The 26,174-nt window shown below is 53.1% G+C and overlaps 2 protein-coding genes and 1 pseudogene across 2 annotated transcripts; 2 read left to right on the top strand and 1 right to left on the bottom strand.

Moving 5' to 3' along the window:
- The window catches only part of LOC140849100 (DNA ligase 3-like), an 854,661-nt pseudogene that overhangs the window by 377,560 nt on the left and 450,927 nt on the right, over positions 1-26,174 (bottom strand).
- On the top strand, positions 982-22,705 carry LOC108389510 (uncharacterized). Its single transcript, XM_073235338.1, is given in 14 exon segments — positions 982-2,566; positions 3,189-3,233; positions 4,438-4,445; positions 16,768-17,046; positions 17,407-17,500; positions 17,926-18,012; positions 18,529-18,652; positions 20,887-21,021; positions 21,134-21,251; positions 21,339-21,440; positions 21,633-21,729; positions 21,823-21,985; positions 22,149-22,248; positions 22,507-22,705. Coding segments are annotated over 14 exon segments (2,982 nt in total). The 5' UTR covers positions 982-996; the 3' UTR covers positions 22,567-22,705.
- On the top strand, positions 23,317-25,383 carry LOC140849092 (putative ribosomal protein eL39-like 5). The gene has a single exon (XM_073235337.1). The coding sequence runs from the start codon at positions 25,032-25,034 to the stop codon at positions 25,197-25,199; it is 168 nt and encodes a 55-aa protein (XP_073091438.1). The 5' UTR covers positions 23,317-25,031; the 3' UTR covers positions 25,200-25,383.

The raw sequence follows: 26,174 nt of genomic DNA, 5'->3' as shown, positions 1-26,174 counted from the left end.
CACAATGACCCTCTCAGAGTCAGTAGTGGAATGTTGGATAGGGTAAGGGTCTGTGCCTGGCAGTATGTGAAAGGGAAAGTAAGATGACTATTTCTTTCTTGTCCAAAATGCTCATCCAAATTGGAAAGTCACTTCAAATCAAGAAAGAACCGGAGCCCAGATGATGAGGATAGCTGAGAGGAGAGGATTGTGAGAATAACATACATTGTGTAACACCCACCTACCGGGCAGTGGTATCCAAATGAAGAAACCAAGGCTCAGGCAAGTCATGTAACTTGTCCAAGATGCTCAACCAGTCATTTGTGGTTAAAACCAATGACTTACTCCACATCCTTCTACAATTCTACACTCACTCCTGGGCCATGAATGTGAGAATTTCTGGTTTGAGCAAGCTGATTTTTACCCCAGGGTCAACCAAACCACCAATGAAACCTGGAAAAGGCTGGAGCTCTATTTTTTTACTTGTATACAGTGTGGTTCCAAACCAAATTGGGACAACTTTGTACCTTGTAACTTATTAAAACTGCGACTAACACAGCATGATTAATTTGAGTAGCTTTGCTTAGTAGGATATTTGGGCAAATTTCCTTCTTTGGATGAGTTTCTGAAAATTCTTAGAATCTGGGGAGAGTGAGGAAGGGTCTGGAGCCTTCCCTAAACATGAGGAAATCCTCATTTTTTGCTAAAAATGTGGCCAAAGCTTGGGTGGCGTCAACTCCACAAAGACAAATTGGGTTTCCTTGCAGTTACGGCTTGAGAGTCTCTGAAGGATTCTGGCAGTGTGCCAGGATATTTAATAGGAAGCTGCTTCCTTTGTAACATCACCAGGCAGGTAGCTAAGGGGGCTACTTGAGACACTCTTAGAACAACATCCACTTCTGTGTGAGTGCAAGGACAGCAGCTTTTAAAGTGGAGGGTAAATAGGTTTCATTAGGATCCTCGATACAAGCCAGCCGTGAAAATATGGGATCTACACAGAGTAGCACAGCCTATCAGATGGTCAAGATGAACAAGACTGGATCCAAGGTAGTGCTTTCAGCACAGAAAGGGTCTCAGGTTACTAAGACAACCCCTCAGCAGGGACATTGGTACTTTCTTGCCTCAAGCCCGCCAAGCGCTACAGTCTCCCTGAGCCCATCATCCCATCGAAGAGCTGACCCTGGGCATCCTATCACTCCCAGTTTGGTGTCAGAGTATTCTCGACCTGTCTCCCCCGAGTCAGGGCCCAGCTTCTGTGGAGCATCCATCCCTAAGGGAACTGAAGCCCGATCAAAATCAAAAGTATACCACCATCCTTCTCTTGCAAGGAAGGTCCAGCAAACTCAGACGTCAGCTTCTCACGCTACCCAGATGCCGGGGAATGTCAGTCCATCCAGACACGAATCAACACAAAGAGGGGCTGAGAGCAAGTCAGGGTGTGATAGCAGTAATCGCTACTCATTAACCGCGGATAGGAAATCTCACCGGTTGAGTTTTATAGACCAGAAGGATAATTTACAGATCTTACAAGAAGATCCACCCTCCAAAGTCCAGTATCCACAAGGGGTCAGAGTTCCCTACAGGCCTATGGTTTGCCCAAAGGATAAAGCAGTTCAAACTGAGCCCATCCGAAAGAGTTCAAGAGCATGTCTGGGTGTTGAAATGAAATCTGCTGCTCAGATGAGATCTCCAATGAGACCCTCTAGCCCAAAACATGCCAGCAGCCACATCTCTGCCAACTGTCAGAGAGCCCGGAGAAGGATCCCCGGTCAAGAGTCTGAAATGGGTCATCACAGCTCAGTGTACACTGAACCCAAGGCACTGCGTAGGAAAATGAACTTGGAATCCCTCAGACTCTCTGTCCTTAAAGATTTGGATGGTGAACACCAAGTTTGTGTTCGTCCAGGGCCAGAGTGTATCCACAAGCCGTCTGCCTACACTGAAACCAGGCCCTCCTCAGAGGTCTTAGTGTCATCAGAAGTGGAGTCCAGCATGAAGTCCTCAATCCGAGGAGACAGCGAGGTGGGCCGCAGGGTCACCATCTCCCCAAGGGGACAGTCAGTTCACCGTGTGACATTTCGAGCAGTGCCTGAGAGGCCCCACAGATCTGCGTTTGTCATGCCAGAGCCCATCTATAAACAGCCCGCCCAAAGAGCCTCAGAAAGTGCCTGTGTGTCCCCAGGACCTACACTTAGGTATCCAGAACCCTCCCAAAAGCCCTCTCTCCATGCAGAACTGGAACTGACCCCTCGGCCCTTACCCCCTCGGTCCTTACCGAAGTATGGGCCTGACTCCTCGTGGTGGGCTCTACTCAGTCTTGACGCTGAAACGTGCCAAAGCCGGCCAACAGCACCTGATTTCAAGCCTAAGTGTCCTCCTGCCCGAGACCTTTTATCGCCCTTCTTTGAAACGGACTCAGGCCCTTTCTGTAAGGATCAGATGTTCCAGAGAGAGAAGGCAAGTCCGTCACTGCCACCAGCACCAGCACCAAAGGAGTCTCCAAACCGGGCACCATTGAGGGAAGTGCCGCAGGCCCCCAAGCACGCCTCCAAAAAACCCATTCAATGGTTTAGTGCTTTCATCCTGGGTATGTGAAGAAGCGGACTGCCCAGGTGCAGCCCCGATTTAGTGAGATGGGACATTGGGGTGGGCAGGAAAGGCCTCCTTTCTGTTTTGGGCCTTAGAGCTGCCCTCCTGCCAGTGCCAAAGGTAGTCCCATACTTGAGCTCATTGCTCCATTCTTCCTTGCCAGCTTCCCTGAGCTCCACGCTAATGACACTGCTGATGATGCTCGGGCCGGCATCAGGCATTAACTCTTCAGGCAATGCTGCTTAGCCTTTCAATGGAAGGTAGCAGAGAGTGGTGTGCAGGATGGGAAGCTGCTTCCTGAGAGTGGAGATGAAGATCTGAGCTGGGGCGGGGGCTGCGAAGGGCTAGTAAAGGGAATAAGGTCCTCGGGAAATATTCTGGCCACAGAGTGGAAGATGGACATAGATGCACTGGGACTTAGACTTCCAAGAGGGGAAAGGCATTGACAGTGGCACAAAGAGAGGTGGGCTAAAGGGAGGGAGGAGCTTCTTAGAGAGGATCCAGGGTGGAGGGCACCTTTGGGTGGAGAAATGTAGAGCTAGAAAGGGACATGTTGAGTAGTGGGGGGAGGGGATGTGCATCCCACACAGAAGAGTCAAAAGCAACTCTCTTACTTTCAGATGTCTCTGAGGAAATGCACAATGATGTCATCTGGTGGCTAAACGGTCTGTGCTTTTCCCTCCTGGGGGTCCACCTGGGAGGTTTGGGAGGCAGGAGGACAAGTGGGCGGGTGGTTTCTGTGTATGTGCAGAGCTGAGTCTATTATGACAGTACTTGCTAGGTTTTGACTTGAAGCAGAGGAACTCCTCATCTTGCCTATAATTTCACCATTAGAGTCATTTGTTTAGGACTTGGAATCGGTTTCATTTTGAAGAGCCTCTTTTCAGTGGGAAGTAGGCGCTGCTAGAATAGAGAACAATTTAAGCCCGTGGCCTTCCAGCTTAGCTGGTCTTTACCTATCATGTGATTTAAAAAACAAAGAAAAGCCACCAAAACAAACTACCTGCTTCACAGTCTTCCTCAGGGCTAACCCCACACTAATGCAGGTTGAGGCATCTCTTCATGTGTCTCCCTGGTTCCTCAGAGCCCCCCTCAAGCCCTATCCCAGGACCTGCTGCCCAGGCAGGATCCAGGGATGTCTGGGTCTCTGCCCTGAAGCCATCAGTGGGTCAGGCTGCCAACGCTAGAGTGCTTAAGAGAAGTGTCCCCAGGGCCCGGTGACACCCTCCCTGACCCATTGTGCTCTTGACCCTTCTGGTGGCAGGGGAGGTGGGGACCATTCCTCATGTAGTGAATCTTACTGGCAAGGAGTTCCTGCCTTAAGCACCATGGCCCCACATATACTGCGGTGAGAAAGTTCCTGGAGGGGAGAGAGCCCTGGGAACGCAATCCAGTCTCAGCCAGTGTAAGCCCTCTGAGTGATGGGCAGCAAATGCAGAGAAGGGCAGCACTGCCCCTCAGAAGGAGCAAAGCTCCAAGAAGTGGAGGTTCAGTAGATACAGACTCTGGGGTTATACTGTTGGGTTTGGGCTCTGCCCACTATTTTCTGACTGTGACCTTGGGCAAATGAGTTTACCTCTCCAGTCATTAGTTTTCTCATCTGTTAATGCCACAATGGCTTCCTCTTAGGGTTCTTGTGAGGACTAATCAATCTGCTGGATGTAGAGCTCTTAGCCTGGTGCCTAGTGACAGCGAGCACTCAGCAAATGCTGGCTGTCGTTACATGGGCCACTTGCCCTAGGAAGGAATTTGGGCCAGGTCCACTGGACATCTTTAGTAAAATTCTCTTTTTCCCCCTCTCTTGGCACCCTGTGAATTCCATTCGCTGTCCCCTGGGAATGCCTGGCTTCTACTTCTCCATTATGACAGATGAGGAGGTAAGAACGCCCCTGCGAAGGTACTGCCCGTGTTCCTGTGCTCCCTTTACCCCAGTCCCTCTGTTACTCTGTTGGAAGCAGGTGTGGAGAGAGACAGAACTACTCCCTATGGTTGGGCAGGTTGTTCACTGCACAAGAGCACCTGGCAGAGGGCAAGCGGGGGCTCAAAGCTAGCCTGTGTTCCACTTGCCAAGCTATACATCTGTAGGGCTGTGTCTGCCCACAGGGGATCTGCACCAAGGCACTATATAAGCCAGCTGCAGCCCTGGAGAGAAAGTGTAGAGAACTTTTGGCAGATGATGAATCTTGCCAAGTGCTCTGTGGGAAGGTTGTCTGGGAAGCCACAGGATTGAACAGTCCTTATTTGGCTCCCGTGTCTCCAGCCTAGGGGACTCCAGAAAGGGTATACTTTTCTGGGTTACACATTATTTGAGTCCTCAACTTGGAAAGGTACATTGTGAACTTGGCAGCCCTATGTCCTCAATTTGGCAAAGAGTGTCCTGGTTTCACAGTGCATTGTTCCCATAAGTACTTGAGTTCTTCTTGGCTCACGTTTGATAAGATAGTCTGTGTTCTTCCTGCCTTCATTTGTTTCTTGCCATGTCTCTTTTCTTACCCAAAGCCTAGTATGTCCTCCAATGGGTCTCCTTCCTGGGCTAGTCTAGCATGGACAGTTGAGTACAAATGGAAAACAAGAGGGGTGGATGGCAGGACAGCCTGAGTTCAGATACCAAAACAGCTGAAGGGGAGGGGCCAGAGCAGCTGCCACCCACTCTGCCATGGCTTCTTATCCCGCCTTGTGCTCTGAGCTCAGCTTGGGTGGGAGCAGCAGTGTTAGGGATTATCTCCATGCAAAACAGTAAGTCCTTCTCTCCTTCCTTCCTCCCTCTCTCCCTTCCTCCCATAAGCAATTTTCATTAGCACTCTGCTAGGCCCTGTTGGGGAAAGCATTGAAGCCTCACAACACACAAATTCTTTGGCCTTGAGAAACTTACCATGTGGAAGGGAAGATAACACATGGACGGGAAATACTAAACAATATGAAACACTCTCCCCTCAAATGTCCAAATGATTGGGACAGGTTGAGTGAGTGCTCTTGGCGGTCTTAGGAGAGAGGGAGTCAGCGGAGGGTTGGGGAGGGGTATTCAGTTACACCCTCCCTCCCAAAGCCAGGGGAGCATCTTAACAGCTAGCCTTTGCTCACCCCTTGCTGCAAATCTGTACCTTTGAGAAGGGGTTAGTATTTCCCCTCCTTCAGGATGTGATGTTTTTGATTGAGCAAGTTCCTCCCTGTTCTCTCCCACCCTCACCCCCTTTCTTAGTGCATCTTCTTTGAGTTTAGGACGTCTAAAGCCTTGGCAGCAGGGTGGCTCCTTCCCAAAGTAGCTCTTATGCTGTCTCTGTAATTGCAGCACTCCAGCCCTGTTCAGCAGCAGAGCTGCTCCACAGAAGCCGGGAAGAGAAGACAGGCATCTGGGCCTGCTGTTTTTCTCTGGCTCTGTGGAAGTGGGATGGCATGGAGGTGGGCTGGGTAGTCCTGGCCAAGCATGAGAGCACTAGGCCCTCCTCAGCCTGTCCCCCAGGCTGCATGGCCCACAGGTGGTTGCAGAAAGGAGACCGTGGTGCTGGTGTCCAAGGCCTTTGGTTCCTCTGCTCTGGGAATGGAAGAGTGTAGAGTCGGTCCAGAGTCCATTCCTGGCAGGAATTCTCTGGTGTTCCAGCCGCGCAGTGCCTGGCTTATGTTTGTTGTTGAGCTTCACGAGTGTCAGGGTCCTGCCAAGAGCTCCTTAAGGCTTCTTTGTCTAAGGAGCAGGGTGGACAGATGCCTCTCATCCCTGGATTGGGACATTAGGGGCTGGATCCTCCCCAGAGGGGATTATGCTGGACTGATGGAAGCATTCTTGATAGGCTTATTTTTTTTTTGTATCAAAGCTAGCAGGTCAACAGGCAGGTCCTGAGGGTTCCCTGTGCGGTCAGCAGGGTCTGCCTTCTCACACATCCTGGGGAATTCCCTGGAATGAAGCAGCTCTTGATGGGAGGGGCTGCCATGCTGCTGATGGATGGGGCTGTCCTGGCCCTAAGATCCTATGTCCTTAAGAGCCCTAACCTACTCACCCTTGGTCGTGACTTCTCAGGCTATCAGCAGACAAGGTGGTTTACTCCCTGGGATCTCTATCAATTATTCAAGAAGCCAATTCTGGAAAACAGGCCAGAGTTGTCTGTCTCCAACACTACATGTCTCCAACATTACATCTGACTGTCAGAGATGTCTGGAAAACAGGCATGAGAGAGGCCCTCTCAGTCATGCCTAAGGGAGACTTGAGCGTCCTTAGTGTGATGTGTCATTGGCCCCTGGGGGCTGGTATGCCTAGCCTTGTGTTGGCTCCTGAGCCACTGGGATGTTTTCCTCAGGTAGACTTGTTTGGCAGAAACCCAGAGCCGAGGAGAAACACGGGGAGGCTCTGCGCTCACGGGGATGTGAAGAGAATCCCGGGATATGGGCTGTTGGAAAGGAACCCTAGAACCATCTTTCCACTCCCTCATTTTCTTCTACTTGGCATGGAGGCTTGTTGAGAGGAAGGGAATTGCTGCAGGAATGGAGCAGAGCTGCTGAAAGTGGGGCAGGGCACCTCGGGAGGCTTCTCACAGCAGCCTGACCCTCGCCACCGAGGGTCTTTTCCTGTCAGATGGTGCCTTGTGCATTTCCAGATCAGGATGGGAGGCTGATGGCCTCTGGCCCAGACTTGCTATTTTGGGGACCAGCTCGGTTGACTGACTCAGTGGGGTTTGTCCTGAATGTTCCCAGTTTTAGTATTGGAAGTCCTGCGTCCTGGGAAACCCCCCAGTCGTGGGCAAACTAGGACAATTGGGCACCACAGGACAGGCTGTGGAGCTACTGCTCAGCAAGAGCCACTGGAAGCACAGGGCAGGGATGATGTCCCGCCTTCGTGTTGAGGCCTGGGGGGTTTCTCTCTCTCTCTGCCTACAGCAGGCAGCGCTGTGCCTCCCTCTAAGGCATGACGGCACAAATGAGGCCAGAATCCCTTAGTTTTTTGTTCTGCCCACAGTGATCCCACATGGGAAGAATCTACCACATCCATTTTGGACTGTCGGATGTATTTCCAGAAACTACTTGGTTCCCTGCCTGGAACCCACCTCCAACATTACATCTGACTGTCAGAGAGATTTGGCAGTGTTTGAAATGGGTTTTTCAGTGGAGAAGAGGAACAGTCAGCTTGGGTCGACTAGGGAGCTTGGATTCAGGGGGCAGGGGGCACACTTGGATGAGAAAGAAAAGTGTGTGACACAGAGGCCACCCTGACTGCGTAGCCAGAGGCAGGCTGTCCCGAGTGACAGAAATGACCATGTCCCTTCACCCTCTTCTGCTCAGCTGCCTTTGGCCCAGCTGTCACAAGGGGAGAGGTAAGACACAGCTGTGCCTTGGGGGCTGAACGAGGGCCTGGAGGAGGGGACAGAATGTGAGGCATTCCTGAGAGAAGCTCAGACTCTGAACTGCAGGAGGGGGGCTGAGCCAGCCACAGTCCCTTCCTTGGTGTGCCAAGTCATTTAGCTCCAGGAGTCTCCATAGTGGCTGTTCTTGGGAATTAAGCCAAGACCTGTTTTCTAGAGATGAAATGGCTTCCAGCTGCAGAAACATGGTCCCAGCACGGGCACTCGAGTGTCACTTACCACTTTAAGGCTCTTCGCCCATCCCTCTACACCCATCACACATAACATGCCTAATCCTTTGGAGGGGAGGCATTTGAAATAGTCACAGCTGACAGCTGTGATTTCGTGTTGATAATTTTCTTGTTTAGCTGAGATAATAGTTACCACTCACATTACCACCCATTCAGACTTTAGTGAATCTTCATCACAACCCTATGAGGTAAACATTTTTCTCCCTCTTTCACAAATGAAGAAACTGAGGCTCCAGAGCTGGCTCCTCAAAACTGGGAGCTCTTTAGGGGCCAACCTTCCCTAGGAGTTGATATGCAGTGAAGAAATGGTTGTACCTATAGCCACATATTCCTGGAACATAACTTCTCAATATCTCAGCAGCACCTTTAGATATCAAGAATTATGCAGGGGAAGGATTTAGTGCGGGTGAAGTTTGTATCTTTGCATGTGAACTCTGAGGCTGGGAGGTGGGTAATGAGCTTGTAAACAGCGAGAATGAAGGGCACGTTATGGGTGAACAAAGCCCAGAGCCTTGAGGCCTGCTGCGCTCCAGAATCAGTGGGAAACGAATCAGTGAATCCTTTCAGTCGGTCCGTATTGATCAGACATCTCCTGGGGGCAGAAGCCTGGTCACCTATCCACACATCATATTTACATGTTTGTTGAACTGGAAGTGAATAGAGGTTAAAATAGAAGACACACTCCCTGTCCTTGAGGGGCTTGTGGTAAATTTGGAGGGGAAAAGTATACAGATGGGTCACTTGTAGGAGTGTGGCCATCAAAGGACAAAGTCCAGTGAAATGAGTCAGCAAAGCTTTTAGCATGGAGGCACATGGAAGATAAAGGCCCCGGGGACACAAATTTCGGCCTGGTATAATGAAGACCTTGGTAACTCACTGCCCAAAGACTGAAGGGCAGTTGTTAGAGTCAGTGAGATTTTGGCTACAGGAGGTGTTCAAGCAGAGGCTGAAGAGGTGGGGGTAGGGGTGCACTTAAAGGCAGGCATACTCCAGTGGGTAGTGGCATTAGGACGAATATAAGTCCCTTCCGTCCTTGAGCTCCTGTGCCCTGCCCTGCTGCGGAGATGGTGCTGCAAGCGCCCTCTGGCTGGCTTCTAGCACCCTGCCAGCTCTAGAACTGCACCTCACTGCAGCTATTCTGCAGATGCCAGGAAACGGAGTGCTCCCTAGCCTTACCACCCATATCTCAGCCTGCCTCAGGATCATGGGACTCTGAGGAACAGCAGGGAGAGGGATGAGGCTTAGGGTATTTTGGTTTCTTCCCTCTGCAGACCTTGCGGGACAGACCGGCTGAGGTTTCCTTGAAGGACACAATCCACTGATAGCCCTTTGGCCCAACCAGGGCTCTCTGACTATATCATCAGTGTCTCATCACCTCTGGGGAGGGGACATACAATTAGTTCTCATACCACTTAAGGGAAACTCTGCTACCAAGAGGCAAAAGCGGCTTTTGCTAGTCATGGAGATCTGAGCTCCTGATTTCCTGTGGTAATCACTCTTTATTCTTGGCCTTGTATCTGGGCCCAGCTTGGCTCAAGTCCAGCATCCTTGCCACACAACTTTCACCCATGGGTAGGTAGTAAAGATCAGTGGCAGGGGCCAGGAATTTTACCATACAGATCACGTTGGCCTGGCCTAAGCAAAGGATGGCAGGCTGGAGCTGTCTCGCAGACCTGAGTTACCCATTAGAGTCACCCTTCATGCCAAAGTAAGCACCACTGCTCAGACAGTTGGCTTGAATAGCCCACTGCAGCAGGCCTGGGAACTAGTGTGGTCAAGGACATCAATGCCTGGTAGGATGTTGAATTTTAAAGGAGAGCCAGAGCTCTCAGAGCTGAGGGGCACTGAGGCCAGGCTTGCCAGGCCACCAGCTGGCTAGAGGTGGGGAAGAGCACTCAGTGGTCAGTGGTCACACAAGGGCTGCTGTGACTTGGCCCCGCTTCTCATCAGGCGTAGACTACCTGCACCAAAACAGAACAGGAGAGCTAGAGCTGGGGGCAGTCTAGTCTTCTCTTGCAGTGGGGGAAACAAAGGCCCAGGGAGGGAAGGGACTTTGGGGGCAGTGAGATAATCACCAAGCTGTCATGGGAACCCAAGCCCAGGCCAAGATCCCTGCTGAACGTTGCCCAGTCACTGTGCGGTACTTGTGCAGGCAGAATGGCTCAAAGTCTGTCTGAGGCTTTCGGTTTGCCCATCGTGCCTCATGCTGGGCTTGTGATGAAGTGATTGCAAAGACATTGTGACCATCAAGACCCCAAGGTTCTTGACTTTGAAATGAGCTCCACGGTTCCAGGACTCTGATGGGGCCTCACTTTCATCAAAGCAAGCTGGCACCAGTATGCTTCAGGACACTGGGACTCTCTGGGGCCTGGGCAGCTGGTGTCCTTTATGTCTTTGCTCCCCTGAGTAGAGCTTCAGATCTCCTCATGTACCTCAGTCCTTTCCCAGGAGTCTCTGTGTACGTTCAGAGGTTCCCTCTTATTGGAGCCAAGCTGCTGGCTGCTATTCAAGTTTAATTCCCTCATTTTTGCGTCTGGAAGCTGAGGCCCAGAGAGGTGACGTGAGTTCAAGGTCACCCAGCTAGAAAGGCATCTCCTCGGTTTTCTGGCTCGTGAATGCCTCTGATGTCTTTAGGCAGTGACACCCCTTTTGTCCTCCAGTCTGACTGTGCCAAACGCCCAATAACATCTCCAGTAGCGACCCTGTGTTTTCTGAGCCTTTCTCATCTGCCCTACCTGGGCCCCGCTCCCTCCCGCCACTGAGTTCTAACTTGATCCCAACCATGACCTCTGAGTCACAGATGGAACTAAGGGTAGGCAAACCTCTGGCACTTCCACCAATAGGGCCATGCCTATGGGCCTTAGTTTTGTCCCAAGCATCAGCCTGCCCTGGGAGAAGGCTCTTGGCTGTCAGGGAGGGGCTTGCTTACGGAACCTTCCACAGAAGCCTGATCAGCTGAGACCTGTAATACAGCTCAGGAAATCCCCACCAACACCCCACCTCCTAAGCATCTACTTCCCTCTGGCTGCTGCTGACCCTCCTGAGCGTCCAATCCTCTGAAGCTGCTGGGGCATCTGTCACCACAGCACCACATCTGCTTGCCCAGGGTAGCCCAGGTCATGCTTGCGTTGGCCTCTCCTGAAGCCCTCCCCACTTTCCTCAGCTCCAGGCAAGGCAGCACTGCCCAGTAAAGCCCACCCAGCCTCTTCCACCAGATGATCCCTGGATAATTTATGCAGCAAATTCTTTTTCATCTTTAATCTGGGATGCTGCACAAAGTGTTCACAGCAGCCTGGGTAGAAGTGGAGAATGTCGCACATTCCAGCTTAGGGGGTGTGGAGGGTACGGACAATGAGTAACTTGGGTATCAGTCGGCTTCACTTTCTGCAAACCTTGCGGTATCTCGGGGGGTAACTAATGCTTTGTCTTCTACTCTTGGGGCAAACCCCGGCTCCTTCCAAAGGCTTCTGCTCCTGGGGATGCCAGGTGGGCCCTTCCTTTTTTGGGGGGACTGCCTGGAGCCGCCACGGTGATGGTGCTGCCTGAAGAGTGACCCGTGCGGCCTTGTGCTGAGCGCCTCTCCACCCTCTGCGCGTCGGGGTCTCGGGCTGTCAGGCCCGCCCCTGCGTGGCCCGCACCCGCGCCCCTCCCGGCGGAGGTGTAGGCCCCGCCCCCGGCCTGTCCGCACTCAGGCGGCGGGGCCGGCGGTCGCGCGAGGTCTGCGCGCAGCTGCTGTTGCGGTCGCTCGGGCGCTGTCCAGGCGGAGCCTGTCCGGCCAGGGCTGCAGCCATGGTAAGGCGGGCGCGTGGCAGAGCTGGGTCGGCAGGGCCGGTGACGGCGTAGTCCCAGCGGTGCGGGGCGGGAGGCGCTGTCGCTGGCCGCGGGCACAGGCAGGCGCAGCTGGGGGACGGTGCCGCGTCGCCGCTCCCAAGTTTCTCCCTTTGATCCGAGCGGCGGCCGAGCCGTTCCCGACCCTCGGGGTGCTGCCGGCGTCCTTGGGGGCGAAGGGGCGGGTCCATGCTGGGGGGCCGGGGGCGCCGGTCGAGACACGCACGTTTGTCCCAGGAATGCTCGTCAGCGGTGAACCTAGCGGAGGGTCCCCACCCTTGCTTGGCCCAGCAGTTACCTTGGTGACCCCTCCTCACCGGGCCACCGTGGGCTCAGGGACCAGAACCAACTTCCTTTGGAAAACACACAGGGCGGGCCCACAACAGTTGCCTACCCAAGAGGGATGGTGAGACACTTGGGCCTTCCCTCCCACAGCCTCGCAGAGGGCAGCTCCTAGGCCCTTCCCACAGCGTCTTCTGCCCAGGAAGCCCACTCCACCACCCTAGCCGGTGGGATCAGCTGTATCCCTCTGCCTCTGAGGCAGGAACCATGTGGAAGCGTCCTTCTGCTGCACCCTACATCACCCCTCCCAACCCAGGTTCCTCTGCAGTGGTAGGAGCTCATTCCTGCCACCTGCCTGTAGTGGGAGAAGAAACAGTAGCCCCAGCCAGCCTCCCTGCAGGTCCCTGGGTAGGAGGTTTTGATGTTTGGCTGTGAGAGTGCCAGCTCTCCTGCCATCCTTGCCAGAGCTTCCGCAACACATTATGCCAGGTGTCAGGGTGTCCAGGCCCCATGCCAGCTGCTCCTCCCCATCCGGAAGCCCAAAAAATTTTGCCCTCTGCATTGGGAAGCACAGGCAGTTTACAGTAGGAGGAGAACCGTGACCAGCCTCTGGGGCAGGATGTTGGCTGTGGGCAGCCTCCAGATCTGGAAAGGCCAACCTTCTGGGCTGTTGTCTCTCAAGCTGTTTCCAGGCCGTCTTGGTGACCCTGGGACCTTCCCCAAAGGGGGGTTCCTGGGAGAGGCCAAGTGGTGCTTGTCTTTATCCATGTCCCCCTCCTTCTCCCCACATGGGGATGGACAGACTGATTGTTTCAGGGATGGAAGCCTGGAGAGCAGCGATTTCTCCAGTGCCAAGCCCAGCAAGGGCCAAGAGCGGCTTTTTCTGCCACACACTAAGTTCAGTTCAGCCAAGGTCTTGGTGCTTTCAGCTTGGCTGAGGCCACCCTGTTCCTCTGTAATTAAAGACGCTCCACCACCACCAGAGTCCTCAGCCTCAGGCCCCTGCCCTCAAGCCAGCCTGTCCCTTCGGCTGACTGGTTCATGTCAAGCCAGACTGCTCTATGAGGGTGGTCTCCTTGTGAAAGGAGATCAGTGTCCCACATTGTTTGTAGATCAGTGGGCAGAGCTCTCCAGCCCAAGAGCCCCAGTGATGCTCAGTTCCATGCAAAAAGAATGATGGGCCAACATTAATAACCGTCCTGTGACTTAAGATGCACCTCCTCAAGTTCAAAGTTGCTTGAAGTATTTGTCATCTTGGAGTACTTTCTCTGCTCAGCCTTCCTGGAAGGCAAGGAAGGGCCATTCACAGTTGGACATTAGACCCTAAAATTAAGACCCTATTCAAAGTCACAAGGGGTGTTCCTGGCCAAACCAGAAGCACTGGCCTCAGACTCCTCGTCAAGTGCTCCATCTGCACACTCCCGGCCAGGCTTCTTGATTTGTCATCTAACCAGCAACTCTGGAGCCCCCAGGATGCCAGCCTCCTGTTGGCCTGAACTCATGCCCTTCAGAGACCAAGTGCTAGCAGTTCCTCCATGAAGTTCCTGGGAGTGATGGAGTGATTTAAGTCATACAGGTCCCCATGAGTCAGAGGTCAGGTGTCCTAGGCTGGGTAGAGTCTCTCTGCGGTTTGGGTTGTCTGCAGGGAAATCTAGGGGCAGATTTCTGAAGATAGCGGGGTTCTCTTCTGGGAGAATGCAAGGGCCTTTGGGAAGAAAAGTGGGGCATTTCAGGGGAATGTATATCCAGGGGATTTTAGAACGTCCCACCCTTTTTCAGCACTGCTTAAAGTTAAGGTGCAAAAGATTGGAATCTTTGGGAGTGGAGTCTCCTAGGTGACTGTCCCTGTGTACTGATGGGCCAGGTCACCTTGGGGGTAGCTCATGACTCTCTGACAGGCCTGGTGTCCTTGAGGGTTAAGAGGAGAGGCCAAGTGGATCAAGAGCCTGTACTGCAGACGGATCAGGGGTGCTGGTGCTGTACCCACCCAGGTAGGCAGCGGCTGGCGGCGTGGAGCAGCCGTTCCGAGGAGCGGGGGACGGCAGAGAACCCAGGTGATCCTGCTGTGGCTGAGCTGTCCTTAGATGGTGGGAGCCCAGGAACGGGAGGTGAGGGGCTGAGCAAGGACATTTCACAGGGCTTTTGGCTCCCGGCAGACACTGGGGTGGAGGGCAGGTTGTCAAATAGAAGGGAAAGGAGCAAGCCAGGAAGCGGGATTACAAGAGCATCAAGATGAGGCTGTTTCTGTGTGTCGGGAACTTTGCCTGGGAGATAAAATTAGACCTTGAGCTTGCTGACAGGGAGTCTGGAGCATGGGACATGGACTGTTCACTGGGATGGCAAGGCAGTTCTGTCCCTGCGGACAGGACTGAAGCTTGGGTGAGGTGCTGCTCTGGGAGATGGGTGGACCTGACCTGTCTTCCCCCTGCCCTGGCTGCGCTTGGGACTCAAAAGTCAGAAAATGATTCGGTTACCGGCAGAACTGGGGGAGGGGAAGGGCAGACAGAAGGTGAGGACCCCGGTGTCCTGACTCCTTGTCCAGAGCCCCTGTGGGCCCGTTTGTGCTTTGTGCTGATGACCGGCCAGGGCTGGAGAGGAGAAAGGAGCTGGGTCCCTGGTTGCTCTGCGGGGAGAATGTGGGAGCTAGGGGCCTCCCTCGCTGCCTTCCCTTTCCCCCTCCCTGCGGCACCTCTGCTCAGTCCCTGGGGAAACCAAGCAGAGCACAGTCCTCTCCCCACCCTACCCTGTGTCTGACCCCAGACCAACTGCTGGGTCACTGTGGGGTTGTGCAGAGGGGCAGGATTTCCTGGAATTCCCCAGACTTTTAGCTGCCAGAAAACAAGACCTGCTGTTTTCCCTTCCCCGTTGCCATATAACCAGTCATCCAAGCGGGGACACCTTTGAGAGTGAGAAGGGCACAATAAGTCATTATGCTACAGTAAGAAACTGGGATATATGGTCACTGCATTGTACCCCATAAATATTATGGGTGAGAAAATCCTGTTTAGCCAGGCTTGCCTCAGGATGGCGTCTTCTGGTACTAAGCCCCCACATGCTGGTTCAGATTTCAGGCTAAAGGGCCTGTGTTCTTCCCCTCTGTTCAGGTGAGCCCTGGAAACTATGGCTGTAAGCAGAGTGGGGACTGAGAAGCGGCAGCCTAGAAGTGACTTTTAAGGGACTTCTCCCTCTGGCCTCCCTATCTTAATTGCATCCCTGTGGCATAAACCTGGCAACGTGCATGTCTGCCTCCCTCAGTTCTTCCCTTTGTAAAATGGGGACCTGCAGGAAGGCTGTGGCCATATTCCTCCCACCCCAACCTTAGCCAGATCTCCACAGTAGTCTGGAATAGCCCCCCGTGGCTTGGCCAGTCCCCAGAGGGTGAGTCAGCCTCTGAAGCCTGTCCTTGTCCATTGTCTGGGGGTGGCATGTGGATATTGTGAGGCAGAGCTGAACCCAGCACTGCCAGGCACTCCACAAAGGGTCTGGCCTCCAAAGGAGAGAAGCTTTAGGATCTAGAGCTGACGGTGAGACTGGGGGAAATGGCCTCTCTTCCAAGCTGGAGATAGAGTGGAACTGGTCTCTAGTGGAGCCAGCCATTCTCTGCCTAACACCCCTGTGGTTCACAGTTCAGGCCCTATACTGTGGGGTAAAGCCTAGCTCCAGGCACAGGTGGCAAGGAGTAGCTGAGGGGTGCTTCCCCCTATGTGTCCCTCACAGTTGGGAGCTGTCTGCAGCTCTGGAGGCCTGGTGTCCTCCCATAGTCCTTTACCTGGTCCCTCTCAGCCTCCCTTTCCCCACACTCAGAACCCACTGCAGGCTTCCCTTTTTCTTCTGGGGCCCAGACAGCCTCCGGTGTGCCCGGGCGTCTGGAATAAGGCAGGTTGGGTCAGCTATGCTGACCCTGAGCAGCGAGCCCTGAGCCCCAGGGAGTGCAGTGTGCACCTCAGTCCCAGAACCCACCAACCTGCAGGGCCCGCAGAGCCCCCTGCTGGCTCTGGATTTACCTGGACTGGCAACTCCCTTTTCCCCTCTGTTCCCTCCTGCCCCCTGCCCCCTGCCCCATTCTGCCTTTGTACTCTCCTTGAATCATGAGCCACATTCTGCTCAGCTCTAGTGCCTCTGTCTGCTCCCCCTATTCAATCTGACTTCCTGGCCTTGAGGCAGTCCCTGGCCCCTGGGTTGGCCAGACCCCCAGGAAGGGCCTCCTCAACAAATACCCTGTGGAGAGGGAGCACCAGGACTGGAGCTGCTCAGTTCCCACGAGCAAGTGCCAGGGCTCTGGGTGCTGCTCAGGCTGCTCCTGGACGCTGGGCCTGTCCTGGCAGCTCGGACTGGGGAGGCGGGAACAGCTGAGGGAGGGTGATAAGCACTTCCTCTGGCTTGGGGGCTAGTGCCCTTTCTTTCCCTCCTAACCACAGGTGCTCTCCTCTCTCTCCCTTTTGCCTTCTCTGGTCTTCCTCCTTCATTCCTGTCATGTGCCCACCTACCCCCCTAACCCTCCAAACCCCCAGATCAAACGCTTCCTAGAGGACTCGGATGATACAGAACTGAACAAGTTTGTGAAGGATTACCCAGGAGGCAAGACCTGCCACCAACCAGAGGCCAGGCCCCAAATCCTGGAGCCAAAGCCCCAGGCCCTGGACCTCTGCTAGGATGACCTGGAGTTCACACTGCCCTCATGGCCCCAGACCTCTGCCAGCCAGCAGTTCTTCTCTGCCTCAGCCCCTCTCAGCCCCTCAGCCCGGCCCCGCAGCCCGTGGGGCAAGCTTGATCCCTATGACTCCTCTGAGGTAGAGCCTCCAGCCCTGCCTTTGCCTCTCAGTGGGAGGGAGCTGAGAGAGGCTGAGTGTGTGTGTGTGTGTGTGTGTGTGTGTGTGTGTGTGTGTGTGTGTGTGTCAGCACGTGCATGTGTGGATGTTGAGCGGGGGCCTCTTTCTGTCCTGGGTTGGCCCCAGCTCTGTGATGTCAGGTGCACTGGAGACCTGACATATCATCAGGGACAGAAGCCCAGCTGGTGGCCCCAGATAGGGCCTCAAAGGAGTCTGGCACTATTCTCTAAGGCTGGGGCAGAGATACAGGAGGGAGGGCCCTTGGGTCCTGGGGTTCTTCCTGCCTCTCACCCTCATATACTTTGCTTTCCCGTCCACTAGGATGACAAGGAGTATGTGGGCTTTGCCACCCTCCCCAATCAAGTCCACCGCAAGTCCGTGAAGAAGGGCTTTGACTTCACCCTCATGGTGGCAGGTAGAGCACGGGCAGGGCCAGACTGGGCAGGGGCTATTTCGGGTGAGGATGGTTTGTGTGGGGGGAGGGCTATGGATAGGGAAGGGGAAGGTAGGAAGCAGCTGTGCTTTTTTGCAAAAGAACCAGGAGCCATGGGGTACAGGGAGGTGAAGTGGTAGAAGGAGCACTTGACCAGCAGTTTTCTAGTATTTGCAGTTTTCTTTGTGACCTTGGGTAATCTCTTACCTCTCCTGGCCTCATTCAAGTGAGAAGACTGGACAAGCTGTTATGAACTCTGCTTACTTCCAGCTCTTTCTGGGTTTGGTTAATCTCCTCCTAATTAGATCTAAACAAGCAGCTCCCAACCACACCTTAGTCCAGTGGGGTTGCTTCTCGTCTGCAGATATTACCCTCTGATGGTGCTTCTGTCCTGTCTTCCCTTTCAGGAGAGTCTGGTCTAGGGAAGTCTACTCTGGTCAATAGCCTCTTCCTCACTGATCTGTACCAGGATCGGAAACTCCTCAATGCTGAAGGTAAGGGAGGAGGAACATGAAGACGGGCCAGCTGGCCGACCTGACTTGGGAAACCAAACTCACTCCAGAGTCGGGGGATGGGGCCTTCCCCAGCATGCAGGAAACCATGGCTTCCCAGAGAGACGGACAGCATCTCTCCACAGGCCTTTCCAGCCTGGCAGCCCACCAGCCAGCTCCCTAAAGATTTGGGTGCTGAAGCAGGCCAGGGGCAGGGACCAGAATTCTGTCCTCTGAGTGAGTCTCTGACCCCCAAAGGATTCCAGGAATCCAAGAAAAGAGCCGGGAGCAGAGAAGAGGCTGGGGCCAGAGCCAACAGCCACCGGCATTTCCTGTGTTGGGAAATGTTCTCCTTGCTGGTTCCCAGAGAAAAGGCCCCCCAGCAGCCTGAGGGTGGGAAGAGGGGCAGTGTGGAAGAGGCAGTCTGGGCAGGAAAGCTGGTTGGGGTGGGAGGTTTGCCCTGACTGGGCAGGTCCTTGCCCTTGCCCTGGCCCTGGCCTCAGTTTCCCCCTTCTCCAGAGCGGATCATGCAAACTGCGGAGATCACTAAACATGCAGTGGACATAGAAGAGAAGGGTGTGAGGCTGCGGCTCACCATTGTGGACACACCAGGTTTTGGGGATGCAGTCAACAACACAGAGTGGTATGTCTGACCAAGCACAACCCTAGCTGCTCCCTCCCCCCATTTCATACACACACGTAGGTGCACAGACATACCCAAAATTGTTAGCAGGAAGAGGCTTGTGACCTTGAGCATGCCACTGCCCCCTAGGAGAAAGCTGTCTCCTCTGTAAAATTAGAGGGAAAGGATTAGAATAGATGATGTCTAATGTTCCTTATGATTCTGACCTATGATTCTACAATAAGGGTAAAGACACAAGCTAAGAAGAGCCTCAGAAAAGCAAACACATGTGAACACTCATAGCACAGGGCCTGACATCTACTAGGTGCTCAATAAAGGTCACCCTCTAGGCTACCTGTCAAAAGAAAAGGTGGCTGTGCCACACACCTCCCTCCACCCCCAACCCCCATCATCCCTGGCTTGTTTTTCTTTCCCAAGATCTGGGGGGATGCTTAGATAATGGCCAGACCGGAGTGAGTAGATGAGGAGACAAGATGCCACCTTTGATGAAATTAGGGTGGTGCTAAAACCCTCAGCCTTAGGAGTTCAGATCTTGATTCAGCTTTAGTAACTGTGTGATCTCGGCAAATGACTTCTTGGCCCCTACCACCTCACCTAGTTGATCTGAAAATCACCAGAATGATGCGTGTGAAATCAAACAGTAAAGGGCTCTTGACATTACACTCATGAATTTTAAGATGACAGTTGCAAGCAGTACAAAACAAAAATGTAGGGTGCTTATTCAAAATCATTAAGAATTTCAAGATAGCCCCAGTAGAGAATCAAACCAAGTGTGGGCCCTTCTAAGTATGGGGCCCTGCATGACAACACAGGTCATGTGCCCATGAAGCTGACCATGGATAATTCCCTCACAGACTAATCAGACCCATACACACTTTTCTGTGCTCTGAATCCCCATCACATGCTTCATCATTACAGCACAAGCCTTTGAGTTCAGCACACCGGTTCATCTTCAACTTCGTCATCTGAGCCTTAAGGGAAGGGCCATTTCTTACATTCTTGGCAGGGGTAGCTGTGCCAGTACTAGCGCTGTGCTAGTACATGGTACATGGTCTCCATAAATCCTCCTGATGGGTTGAGGTGGCCTCCATGTCATCATCACCCTTCTTGCTCTAGAAAGATGTCTAGCGAACTGGGCTTGCTTTGAAACTCTAGCCCCAGCCAAGTACCTGGTTCCTACCATAGCAAATATCACCCCCTTCTTCAATCTTACTTCCTCTTACCTGCCATAGTAATAATAATAATAATAATAATAATAATAATTTCATTTGCTGGACACCTCATAGCTTATAGTGCACCTCCACATCAACCAGCAGGAATTTATTGAGCACATATTAGGGGTCCATCCTGTGCTGGACATTTTCAGGGATGTAAAACAAGTATGAATGATCCTTCTTTCCAAGAGGCTTACAGTCTGTGGCACAAGGGTGGGAAAGTGGGGGGCAAGAGTTCTCTGACGTGTCAATCAGGTTACAAGTCAGCAAATAGCACAGGCAGCACAGTAGCAAGCATACTCTGCTGGGAGTCAGAAGTCCAGGGACTTGGGTGGGTAGAGAATTGGTTAGGCAAAATGATCTGGATTATGTCTCTTAGCTGCTGTGGGTTTAGTTTCTTCATGTTTAAAATGAGACTGATGATGCTCATAATGTCCACCTATTCGGGCACCTGTCAGTGAAGATTGAACTAGAAACCAGAAGAGCACAGGACTTCAGACTTGATGTTCTTTTGTGTGTGTGTGTGTGTGTGTGTGTGTGTGTTGAAGAGAAGGGGAGAGCAGTGTGCATTAGTGTGGTGAAAGGGGCCTTCATGGAAGAGGTGGTTCTTGGATATGGTCTTGAGAGGTGGAATGGGTTTGGACAGCTGGAGAGGGTGGACCCACATGAACGAAAGTTCTGAGGCTGTACTGGGAACCTGGCTTCGGGTTGCCTCAGCTTCCACTTGGTATTCTCCTGCAGGCACCATGATATTATTGCTTTTTTGGTCACTTGGGCTCTTTCCCCCTCATCAACCTAGTTTACATGGAACTCTGCCTGTGTGCTTGGTCTGATTTTCTATCAGGACATGTGAGATGCACCCCTGTCCCACCCAGGCACCTCCTTGAAGATGTAGTAAAGCAAGCCGGGGAATAACAAAGTCTTGGAAACACTGCTCAGGCATGGGCTACCCTGCAGTCCCAGAGCTCGCTAGGCAGTCCCCAATCCCACAGTTACTGTGCTTGTCTGTCCCTGCCGCAGCTGGAAGCCTGTGGCAGAATACATCGACCAGCAGTTTGAGCAGTATTTCCGAGATGAGAGTGGCCTGAACCGCAAGAACATCCAAGACAACAGGGTGCACTGCTGCCTGTACTTCATCTCGCCCTTCGGCCACGGGTAAAGCTCGGAGCCTGAGGCTCCTGACACCACCGTGTGCCGCCAAGGGAACAGGCTGAGACACCCGGGGAGGGCTGCCACTAGCAGGCGGTCACAGATCCCTGTTCCCCAGGCTCCGGCCGTTGGATGTTGAATTCATGAAGGCCCTGCATCAGCGGGTCAACATCGTGCCTATCTTGGCAAAGGCGGACACACTGACACCTCCAGAAGTGGAGCACAAGAAACACAAAGTGAGGGAAGCTGGTGGGGGGAGGGGAGCAGGTGGGCTTCTGGAAAATGGGGTCCCCAGAGCTGTGGGCCCCTCCTGTATTTCCCAGATCTGGGAGGAGATTGAGCACTTTGGAATCAAGGTCTACCAGTTTCCAGACTGTGACTCTGATGAGGATGAGGACTTCAAATTACAGGACCAAGTCCTGAAGGTGGGGCCACCCTGGGGCACCCCTTTCCCAACTTGTTTCGAGCAGAAGAGGGAAGCAGAATTCTATGTAAGGGTAGGTTATTGGGGTGGGAAAGGACCCCGGTTCCCCAGAGTGAAGCAAAGAAGACGAAGATACAGCAGAAAGGAACAGGTGAGAATGGGGCTGTTGACAGGCACCCCTACCTCCTTCCAGGAAAGCATCCCATTTGCTGTAATTGGCAGCAATACTGTAGTGGAGGCCCGAGGGCGGCGAGTTCGAGGCCCGCTCTACCCCTGGGGCATCGTGGAAGGTAAAGCACCCAGCTTGTGACCAAGGTATCTCCTTGCCCTCAGTGGGTCTCCCTTACCTGTGCCCTTGTCTGACTAGTAGCCTTGCTACACAGTTGAAAACCCAGGGCACTGCGACTTTGTGAAGCTGAGGACAATGCTGGTGCGCACTCACATGCAGGACCTGAAGGATGTGACGCGGGAGACACATTATGAGAACTACCGGGCACAGTGCATCCAGAGCATGACCCGCCTTGTGGCGAAAGAACGGAATCGCAAGTACGGCCAGAAGCTGAGATATAGCTGGGGGTCGGGGGGATCCCAAGCACAGCCCTGGGTGGTGAGACCAAGCACTTACTTTGTTCTTCTGGCCCTGGGCTCAATCCAAACAGGTTCTGGGGTCCCTCTAGCCTTACCAACCCCCCTTTCCCCTTCCCCTCAGCAAACTGACTCGAGAGAGTGGTACTGACTTCCCCATCCCTGCTGTCCCAGCAGGGACAGATCCAGAAACGGAGAGGCTGATCCAAGAGAAAGATGAGGAGGTGAGAGCAATGAGGGGATGGTAGGGGTTGACAGCCTAGAAAATCCTCTGCTTGATCATAAACCTCGGTCTGTCTTGGTTTGGGCCCTGGCCTTGGCGCATATGCAGGTCTTGGATTGGGGGGTTACTGGTTCTACCCAGGGTCTCCAACCCACCTCAGGGCTACCAGGGCCCTGGCTCAAGGGATTCGAGTGTAGGGGCACTTCCCTAACACTACAGGACTCTGAAGGCGCCATTTTGATGCATGTGCTTGTTCCAGCTGCGGCGGATGCAGGAGATGCTGCGCAAAATCCAAAGACAGATGAAGAAGACCCATTAGCTGGCTCTCAGCCCTGGGTACTTACATGTCCTTCTCTCCGTCCTGCCTAAGCCAGCCCCTGCCAGCTCCTGCCACGCTCAGGCCCCTCATGCTACTTGCCACTTCGCCATACTTCCCTGCTGCCTCCCCAGAGACTCGGAGGAAATAAAGTTTAACAAATCTCTAGGTGGTTTTGGGTGTCACTGTCTGTATGTTTACTACCTCCTGGAGACCGAGGAGATCCTAGGACCCAGTTTTGAAGGGCTACTGGTTTCTGTGTTTTTAGTAGGGAAGGGCGAGTGGGGAGTGATTTCCCCTCCCATGACAGGGTTCCGTCCCTGGCTGGAATCCAGCCTGGCTCTCCACCTTGTTGACAGTGTATCTCCTGTCCATGTTATCTGGGGCCTGAGGCTCTCTCCGTCTTCCCCACGTACAGTACTTTCAGATCTACAAAAGTTGTGAATCTGATATATAACCTTCGGAAAATAAGGCTTCAACTGCCTACAGCCTCCTGACTTCCGGTTTCCCTCAATTGAGGGACGGGACAACGCAGGATTAAGCTCTGCTCTCTAGGGAGCATGTGATAGAGCACTCAGCAAACACTGAAACTCCTGTAAGCAGCAAACCCTATAGGGAGCCCTGGGAATGAATACTAAATATGGTCATTGTCCTGGAGGAGTTCAGTACTCATTTAACAGGTATTTATTAAGCCTCAGTTAGGCTGTAGACACTGTTCCAGACCCTGGAGTTAAAGGAGGGAGCACAGGCCAGGTTCCTATTTTCCGGAAATTTACTAACAGTAGTAAAAGTTCCAACGTTCTATAAACGTTCTATATGTGAAGACATTTTGGCCCCGGGTCCTGCTATTAAAGCATTCAGGCCCACCTTCTAACTGAAGCTGTAAGGCTGAGACTGAATGAACTTTCTCCGTTTGTCAGGTTGGTGGTGTCGTGTGCCCACGGCGACCTCCGGCGGCCGCCCTTGGTCCTGCTGCCGCCTCTGGCTCCCCAGGGGAAAGAGGAAGGGCGGAGCCAAGAACTGTGTCCTCGGAGACTCACGTGCCCCACTCCCCCTACCAGGAGGTGGCAGTTATCTAGTGGCAGTCTCAGCTCCAGGTGACCCGTCTGTCAGGTGAGAGGTCTTCACTCGGGCCTGACGGCACCATCCAGGTGGTGAAGGATGTCACGGGGTCCGCCGGTGAAAAGTGAGGGTTGGGGGACCCGTCAAGGCAAAGCGGGGAAACCCTCCCTCCGCCAGCTGAAGACCGAGTGGGAGCCTCAGGCCCAGCTCCTCTCAGCCTGAGAGCCTCAGGCCCAGCTCCTCTCAGCCTGAGAGGTCTTTCCTCCCTCTGGCTTCGGGACGGGATGATCTCAGTGAGACCCAAACAGGAAACCGATGGGTGTGACAGGACTCAGGAGAGGGAAGGTCGCTCTTGTAAGGCATGGCTGTGACCAACGGGTAATGTCTCCTTTGGCCCACAAACAGTCCCAACAAGGCAGACACTTATCAGTCCCCTTGTCTGATGAAGAAACTGACGTTAAATAATTTGCTCATGGTACCATGGCTAGATGAGTGGGTAAGCTCAGTTGGAGGAGAGGGGAATGTGAAAGAGAGAGAATACATCTCATTCAAACACATTTGGTGAGCATAAAGAAGTATCCAAGGTGTAATACTAAGTGAGCAAAGGATGTTACAAGGCAGTATGAGTCCGGTGTGATCCCAGCTTCAATAAAAGTAGATGTGTGTGTAAAGAGACACACAGAAAAGGCTGACTGCTCAAGGGAGACATTCAGGCAGCTGGCTAGCCCACCATGCTGTCCACCCACCGGCCCGTCCATCTGTATATCTAATCCTATCTACCCCCGCTTCCTATCAATATCTATCTATCTAATTGCTGGTGCCTTGAACAGTTTTGTCTGTAGCCGTGAGGAGCTGCAGAGAACCATCTGACTCCTGCCTGAGGATCCAGGCATGCATTGACAGAGCTCTGCTGTCTTTCAGCACCAAGGTTTTATTCTTGGTCACTTCCCTGACATCACGGGGTCAGGCTAGTGACCCTGGTTTCCCTAGAGCCAAACTCCACCAGACAGAAGAAGAGCAGCAGCAAAGAGGAGAGACCACTCCTCTGTCACTCTGTCACCTGTGTGGGCACAACTTACCAGGTGCTTGCTGAGGTCCCAGGTGTGGATGATCCTGGCTGGAATCACCGAGGCATCATCTTGGTGGCAGATGTCACAGTAATAAAGGCCAGCGAAGGCACAGAGCTTGGGTCATACAAATGAGAAGCCAATCTGCCAGGAGCAGCCTGGAGAAGGAGGTGGGAGAGTGAGGGGCGGCGGCACGGCTGGTGGCAGCTCCTGAATTACACAGAGCGACTAAGGCAGAGGTCCTGCTGCTTAAGGAGAGAATGAGGATCTAAAAGGACACAAGACTCTCTGTCCTTTCCTCGGCCATCTCGGTGGTGCCTGTTGACTCTGTTTCCTACCATGTGTTCTCACGAGACTTTCAGTATCAAGCAATTCCTGGCCAAGAAACAAAAGCAGAATCGTCCCATTCCCCAGTGGATTCGGATGAAAACTGATGATAAAATCTATTACAAGTCCAAGAGGAGACACTGGAGAAGAACCAAGCTGGGTCTATGGAGTCACACATAAGATGGCAAACACATTTATGCTGTATCAAAGTCACATGCTCTTACCATCTCACTCCACTCTCTAAACATTGCTACTATCAGGTAATAGGGTGTGTTTTATTAGGGAAGTGATTTTTTCGTTTTTGTGCCTCTGTGCTACTCTGTTTATTCAGTAATAAATACATGAAACATTTAAAAAAAAAAAAGTACGCAAAGATAAAAACACCCATCACTCGTATTCCCACCACTCAGCAACAACCCCCTTCAGTTGGCTACTAGTTGACCTGTACAGCAAGACACCATAAGGATTATCACCAGATTACAGCTGAGAAAATTGTGCAGAGAGGTTAGGAAGCCCGCCCTGTCACACCAGAGTTTAGTGGCACAGCTGTGACTCAGCAGTTGGGTTGGGTTGGGTTGTCCCCAGCTGCCTCTGTTCAGCGCTCCCAATGCTTGCACATCAGTGCCAGCCTCCTCCTCTGGATCCACCCCTCCGCTGGGGCCCAGAAATGAAAGCAATAAAGCCAGGGACTCAGCAAGCAGGGAACAGGCTGGGGACATGGGGCTGGTCCCAGGGTATGGGTGGGAAAGCCAGCTAGAGGCAGTTCAGTCTGGACATTGCCTGGTGCCAGCTTGAAGCCAGACCTACCTGAGCCCCCAGGACAGTGGTGCAGGGCCCAGCTCTGGCCCGTCTGCTGGAGTCCCTCCAGAGACACCAGAGGGAGTGGGGGTGCCAGGACAAAGGCAGAGTCCCTCCACTCTCTGGACTAGAAGGACCAGCTGCCTCATCCTAACCTTCACTGAATTTTTGCAAGGCTCTGTTGCAGTACCTGTAAAATTCACCTACTGTTTGCTCTTCTGTTGAGTTTTTACAAAGTTTAAATGACACAAGACTTTCAAAGTGCCCGGCAAACTATGAAATACAAGGCAGCTGTCAGCAGCTGGCGACTGCCTGGCCACTGGGCTGTGCCTGTAATGGAAAGGAAGCCGAAGCTCC

Source organism: Manis javanica, chromosome 4 (genome assembly GCF_040802235.1).
Source record: "Manis javanica isolate MJ-LG chromosome 4, MJ_LKY, whole genome shotgun sequence".
In the NCBI taxonomy this organism is placed as follows: domain Eukaryota; kingdom Metazoa; phylum Chordata; class Mammalia; order Pholidota; family Manidae; genus Manis; species Manis javanica.
This window is presented reverse-complemented; position numbering and strand designations above follow the sequence as displayed.

What these genes read in the sequence shown, in the direction of transcription:
- LOC140849092 (XM_073235337.1), top strand. Translation starts at nt 25,032, where the DNA reads ATGTGTTCTCACGAGACTTTCAGTATCAAGCAATTCCTGGCCAAGAAA.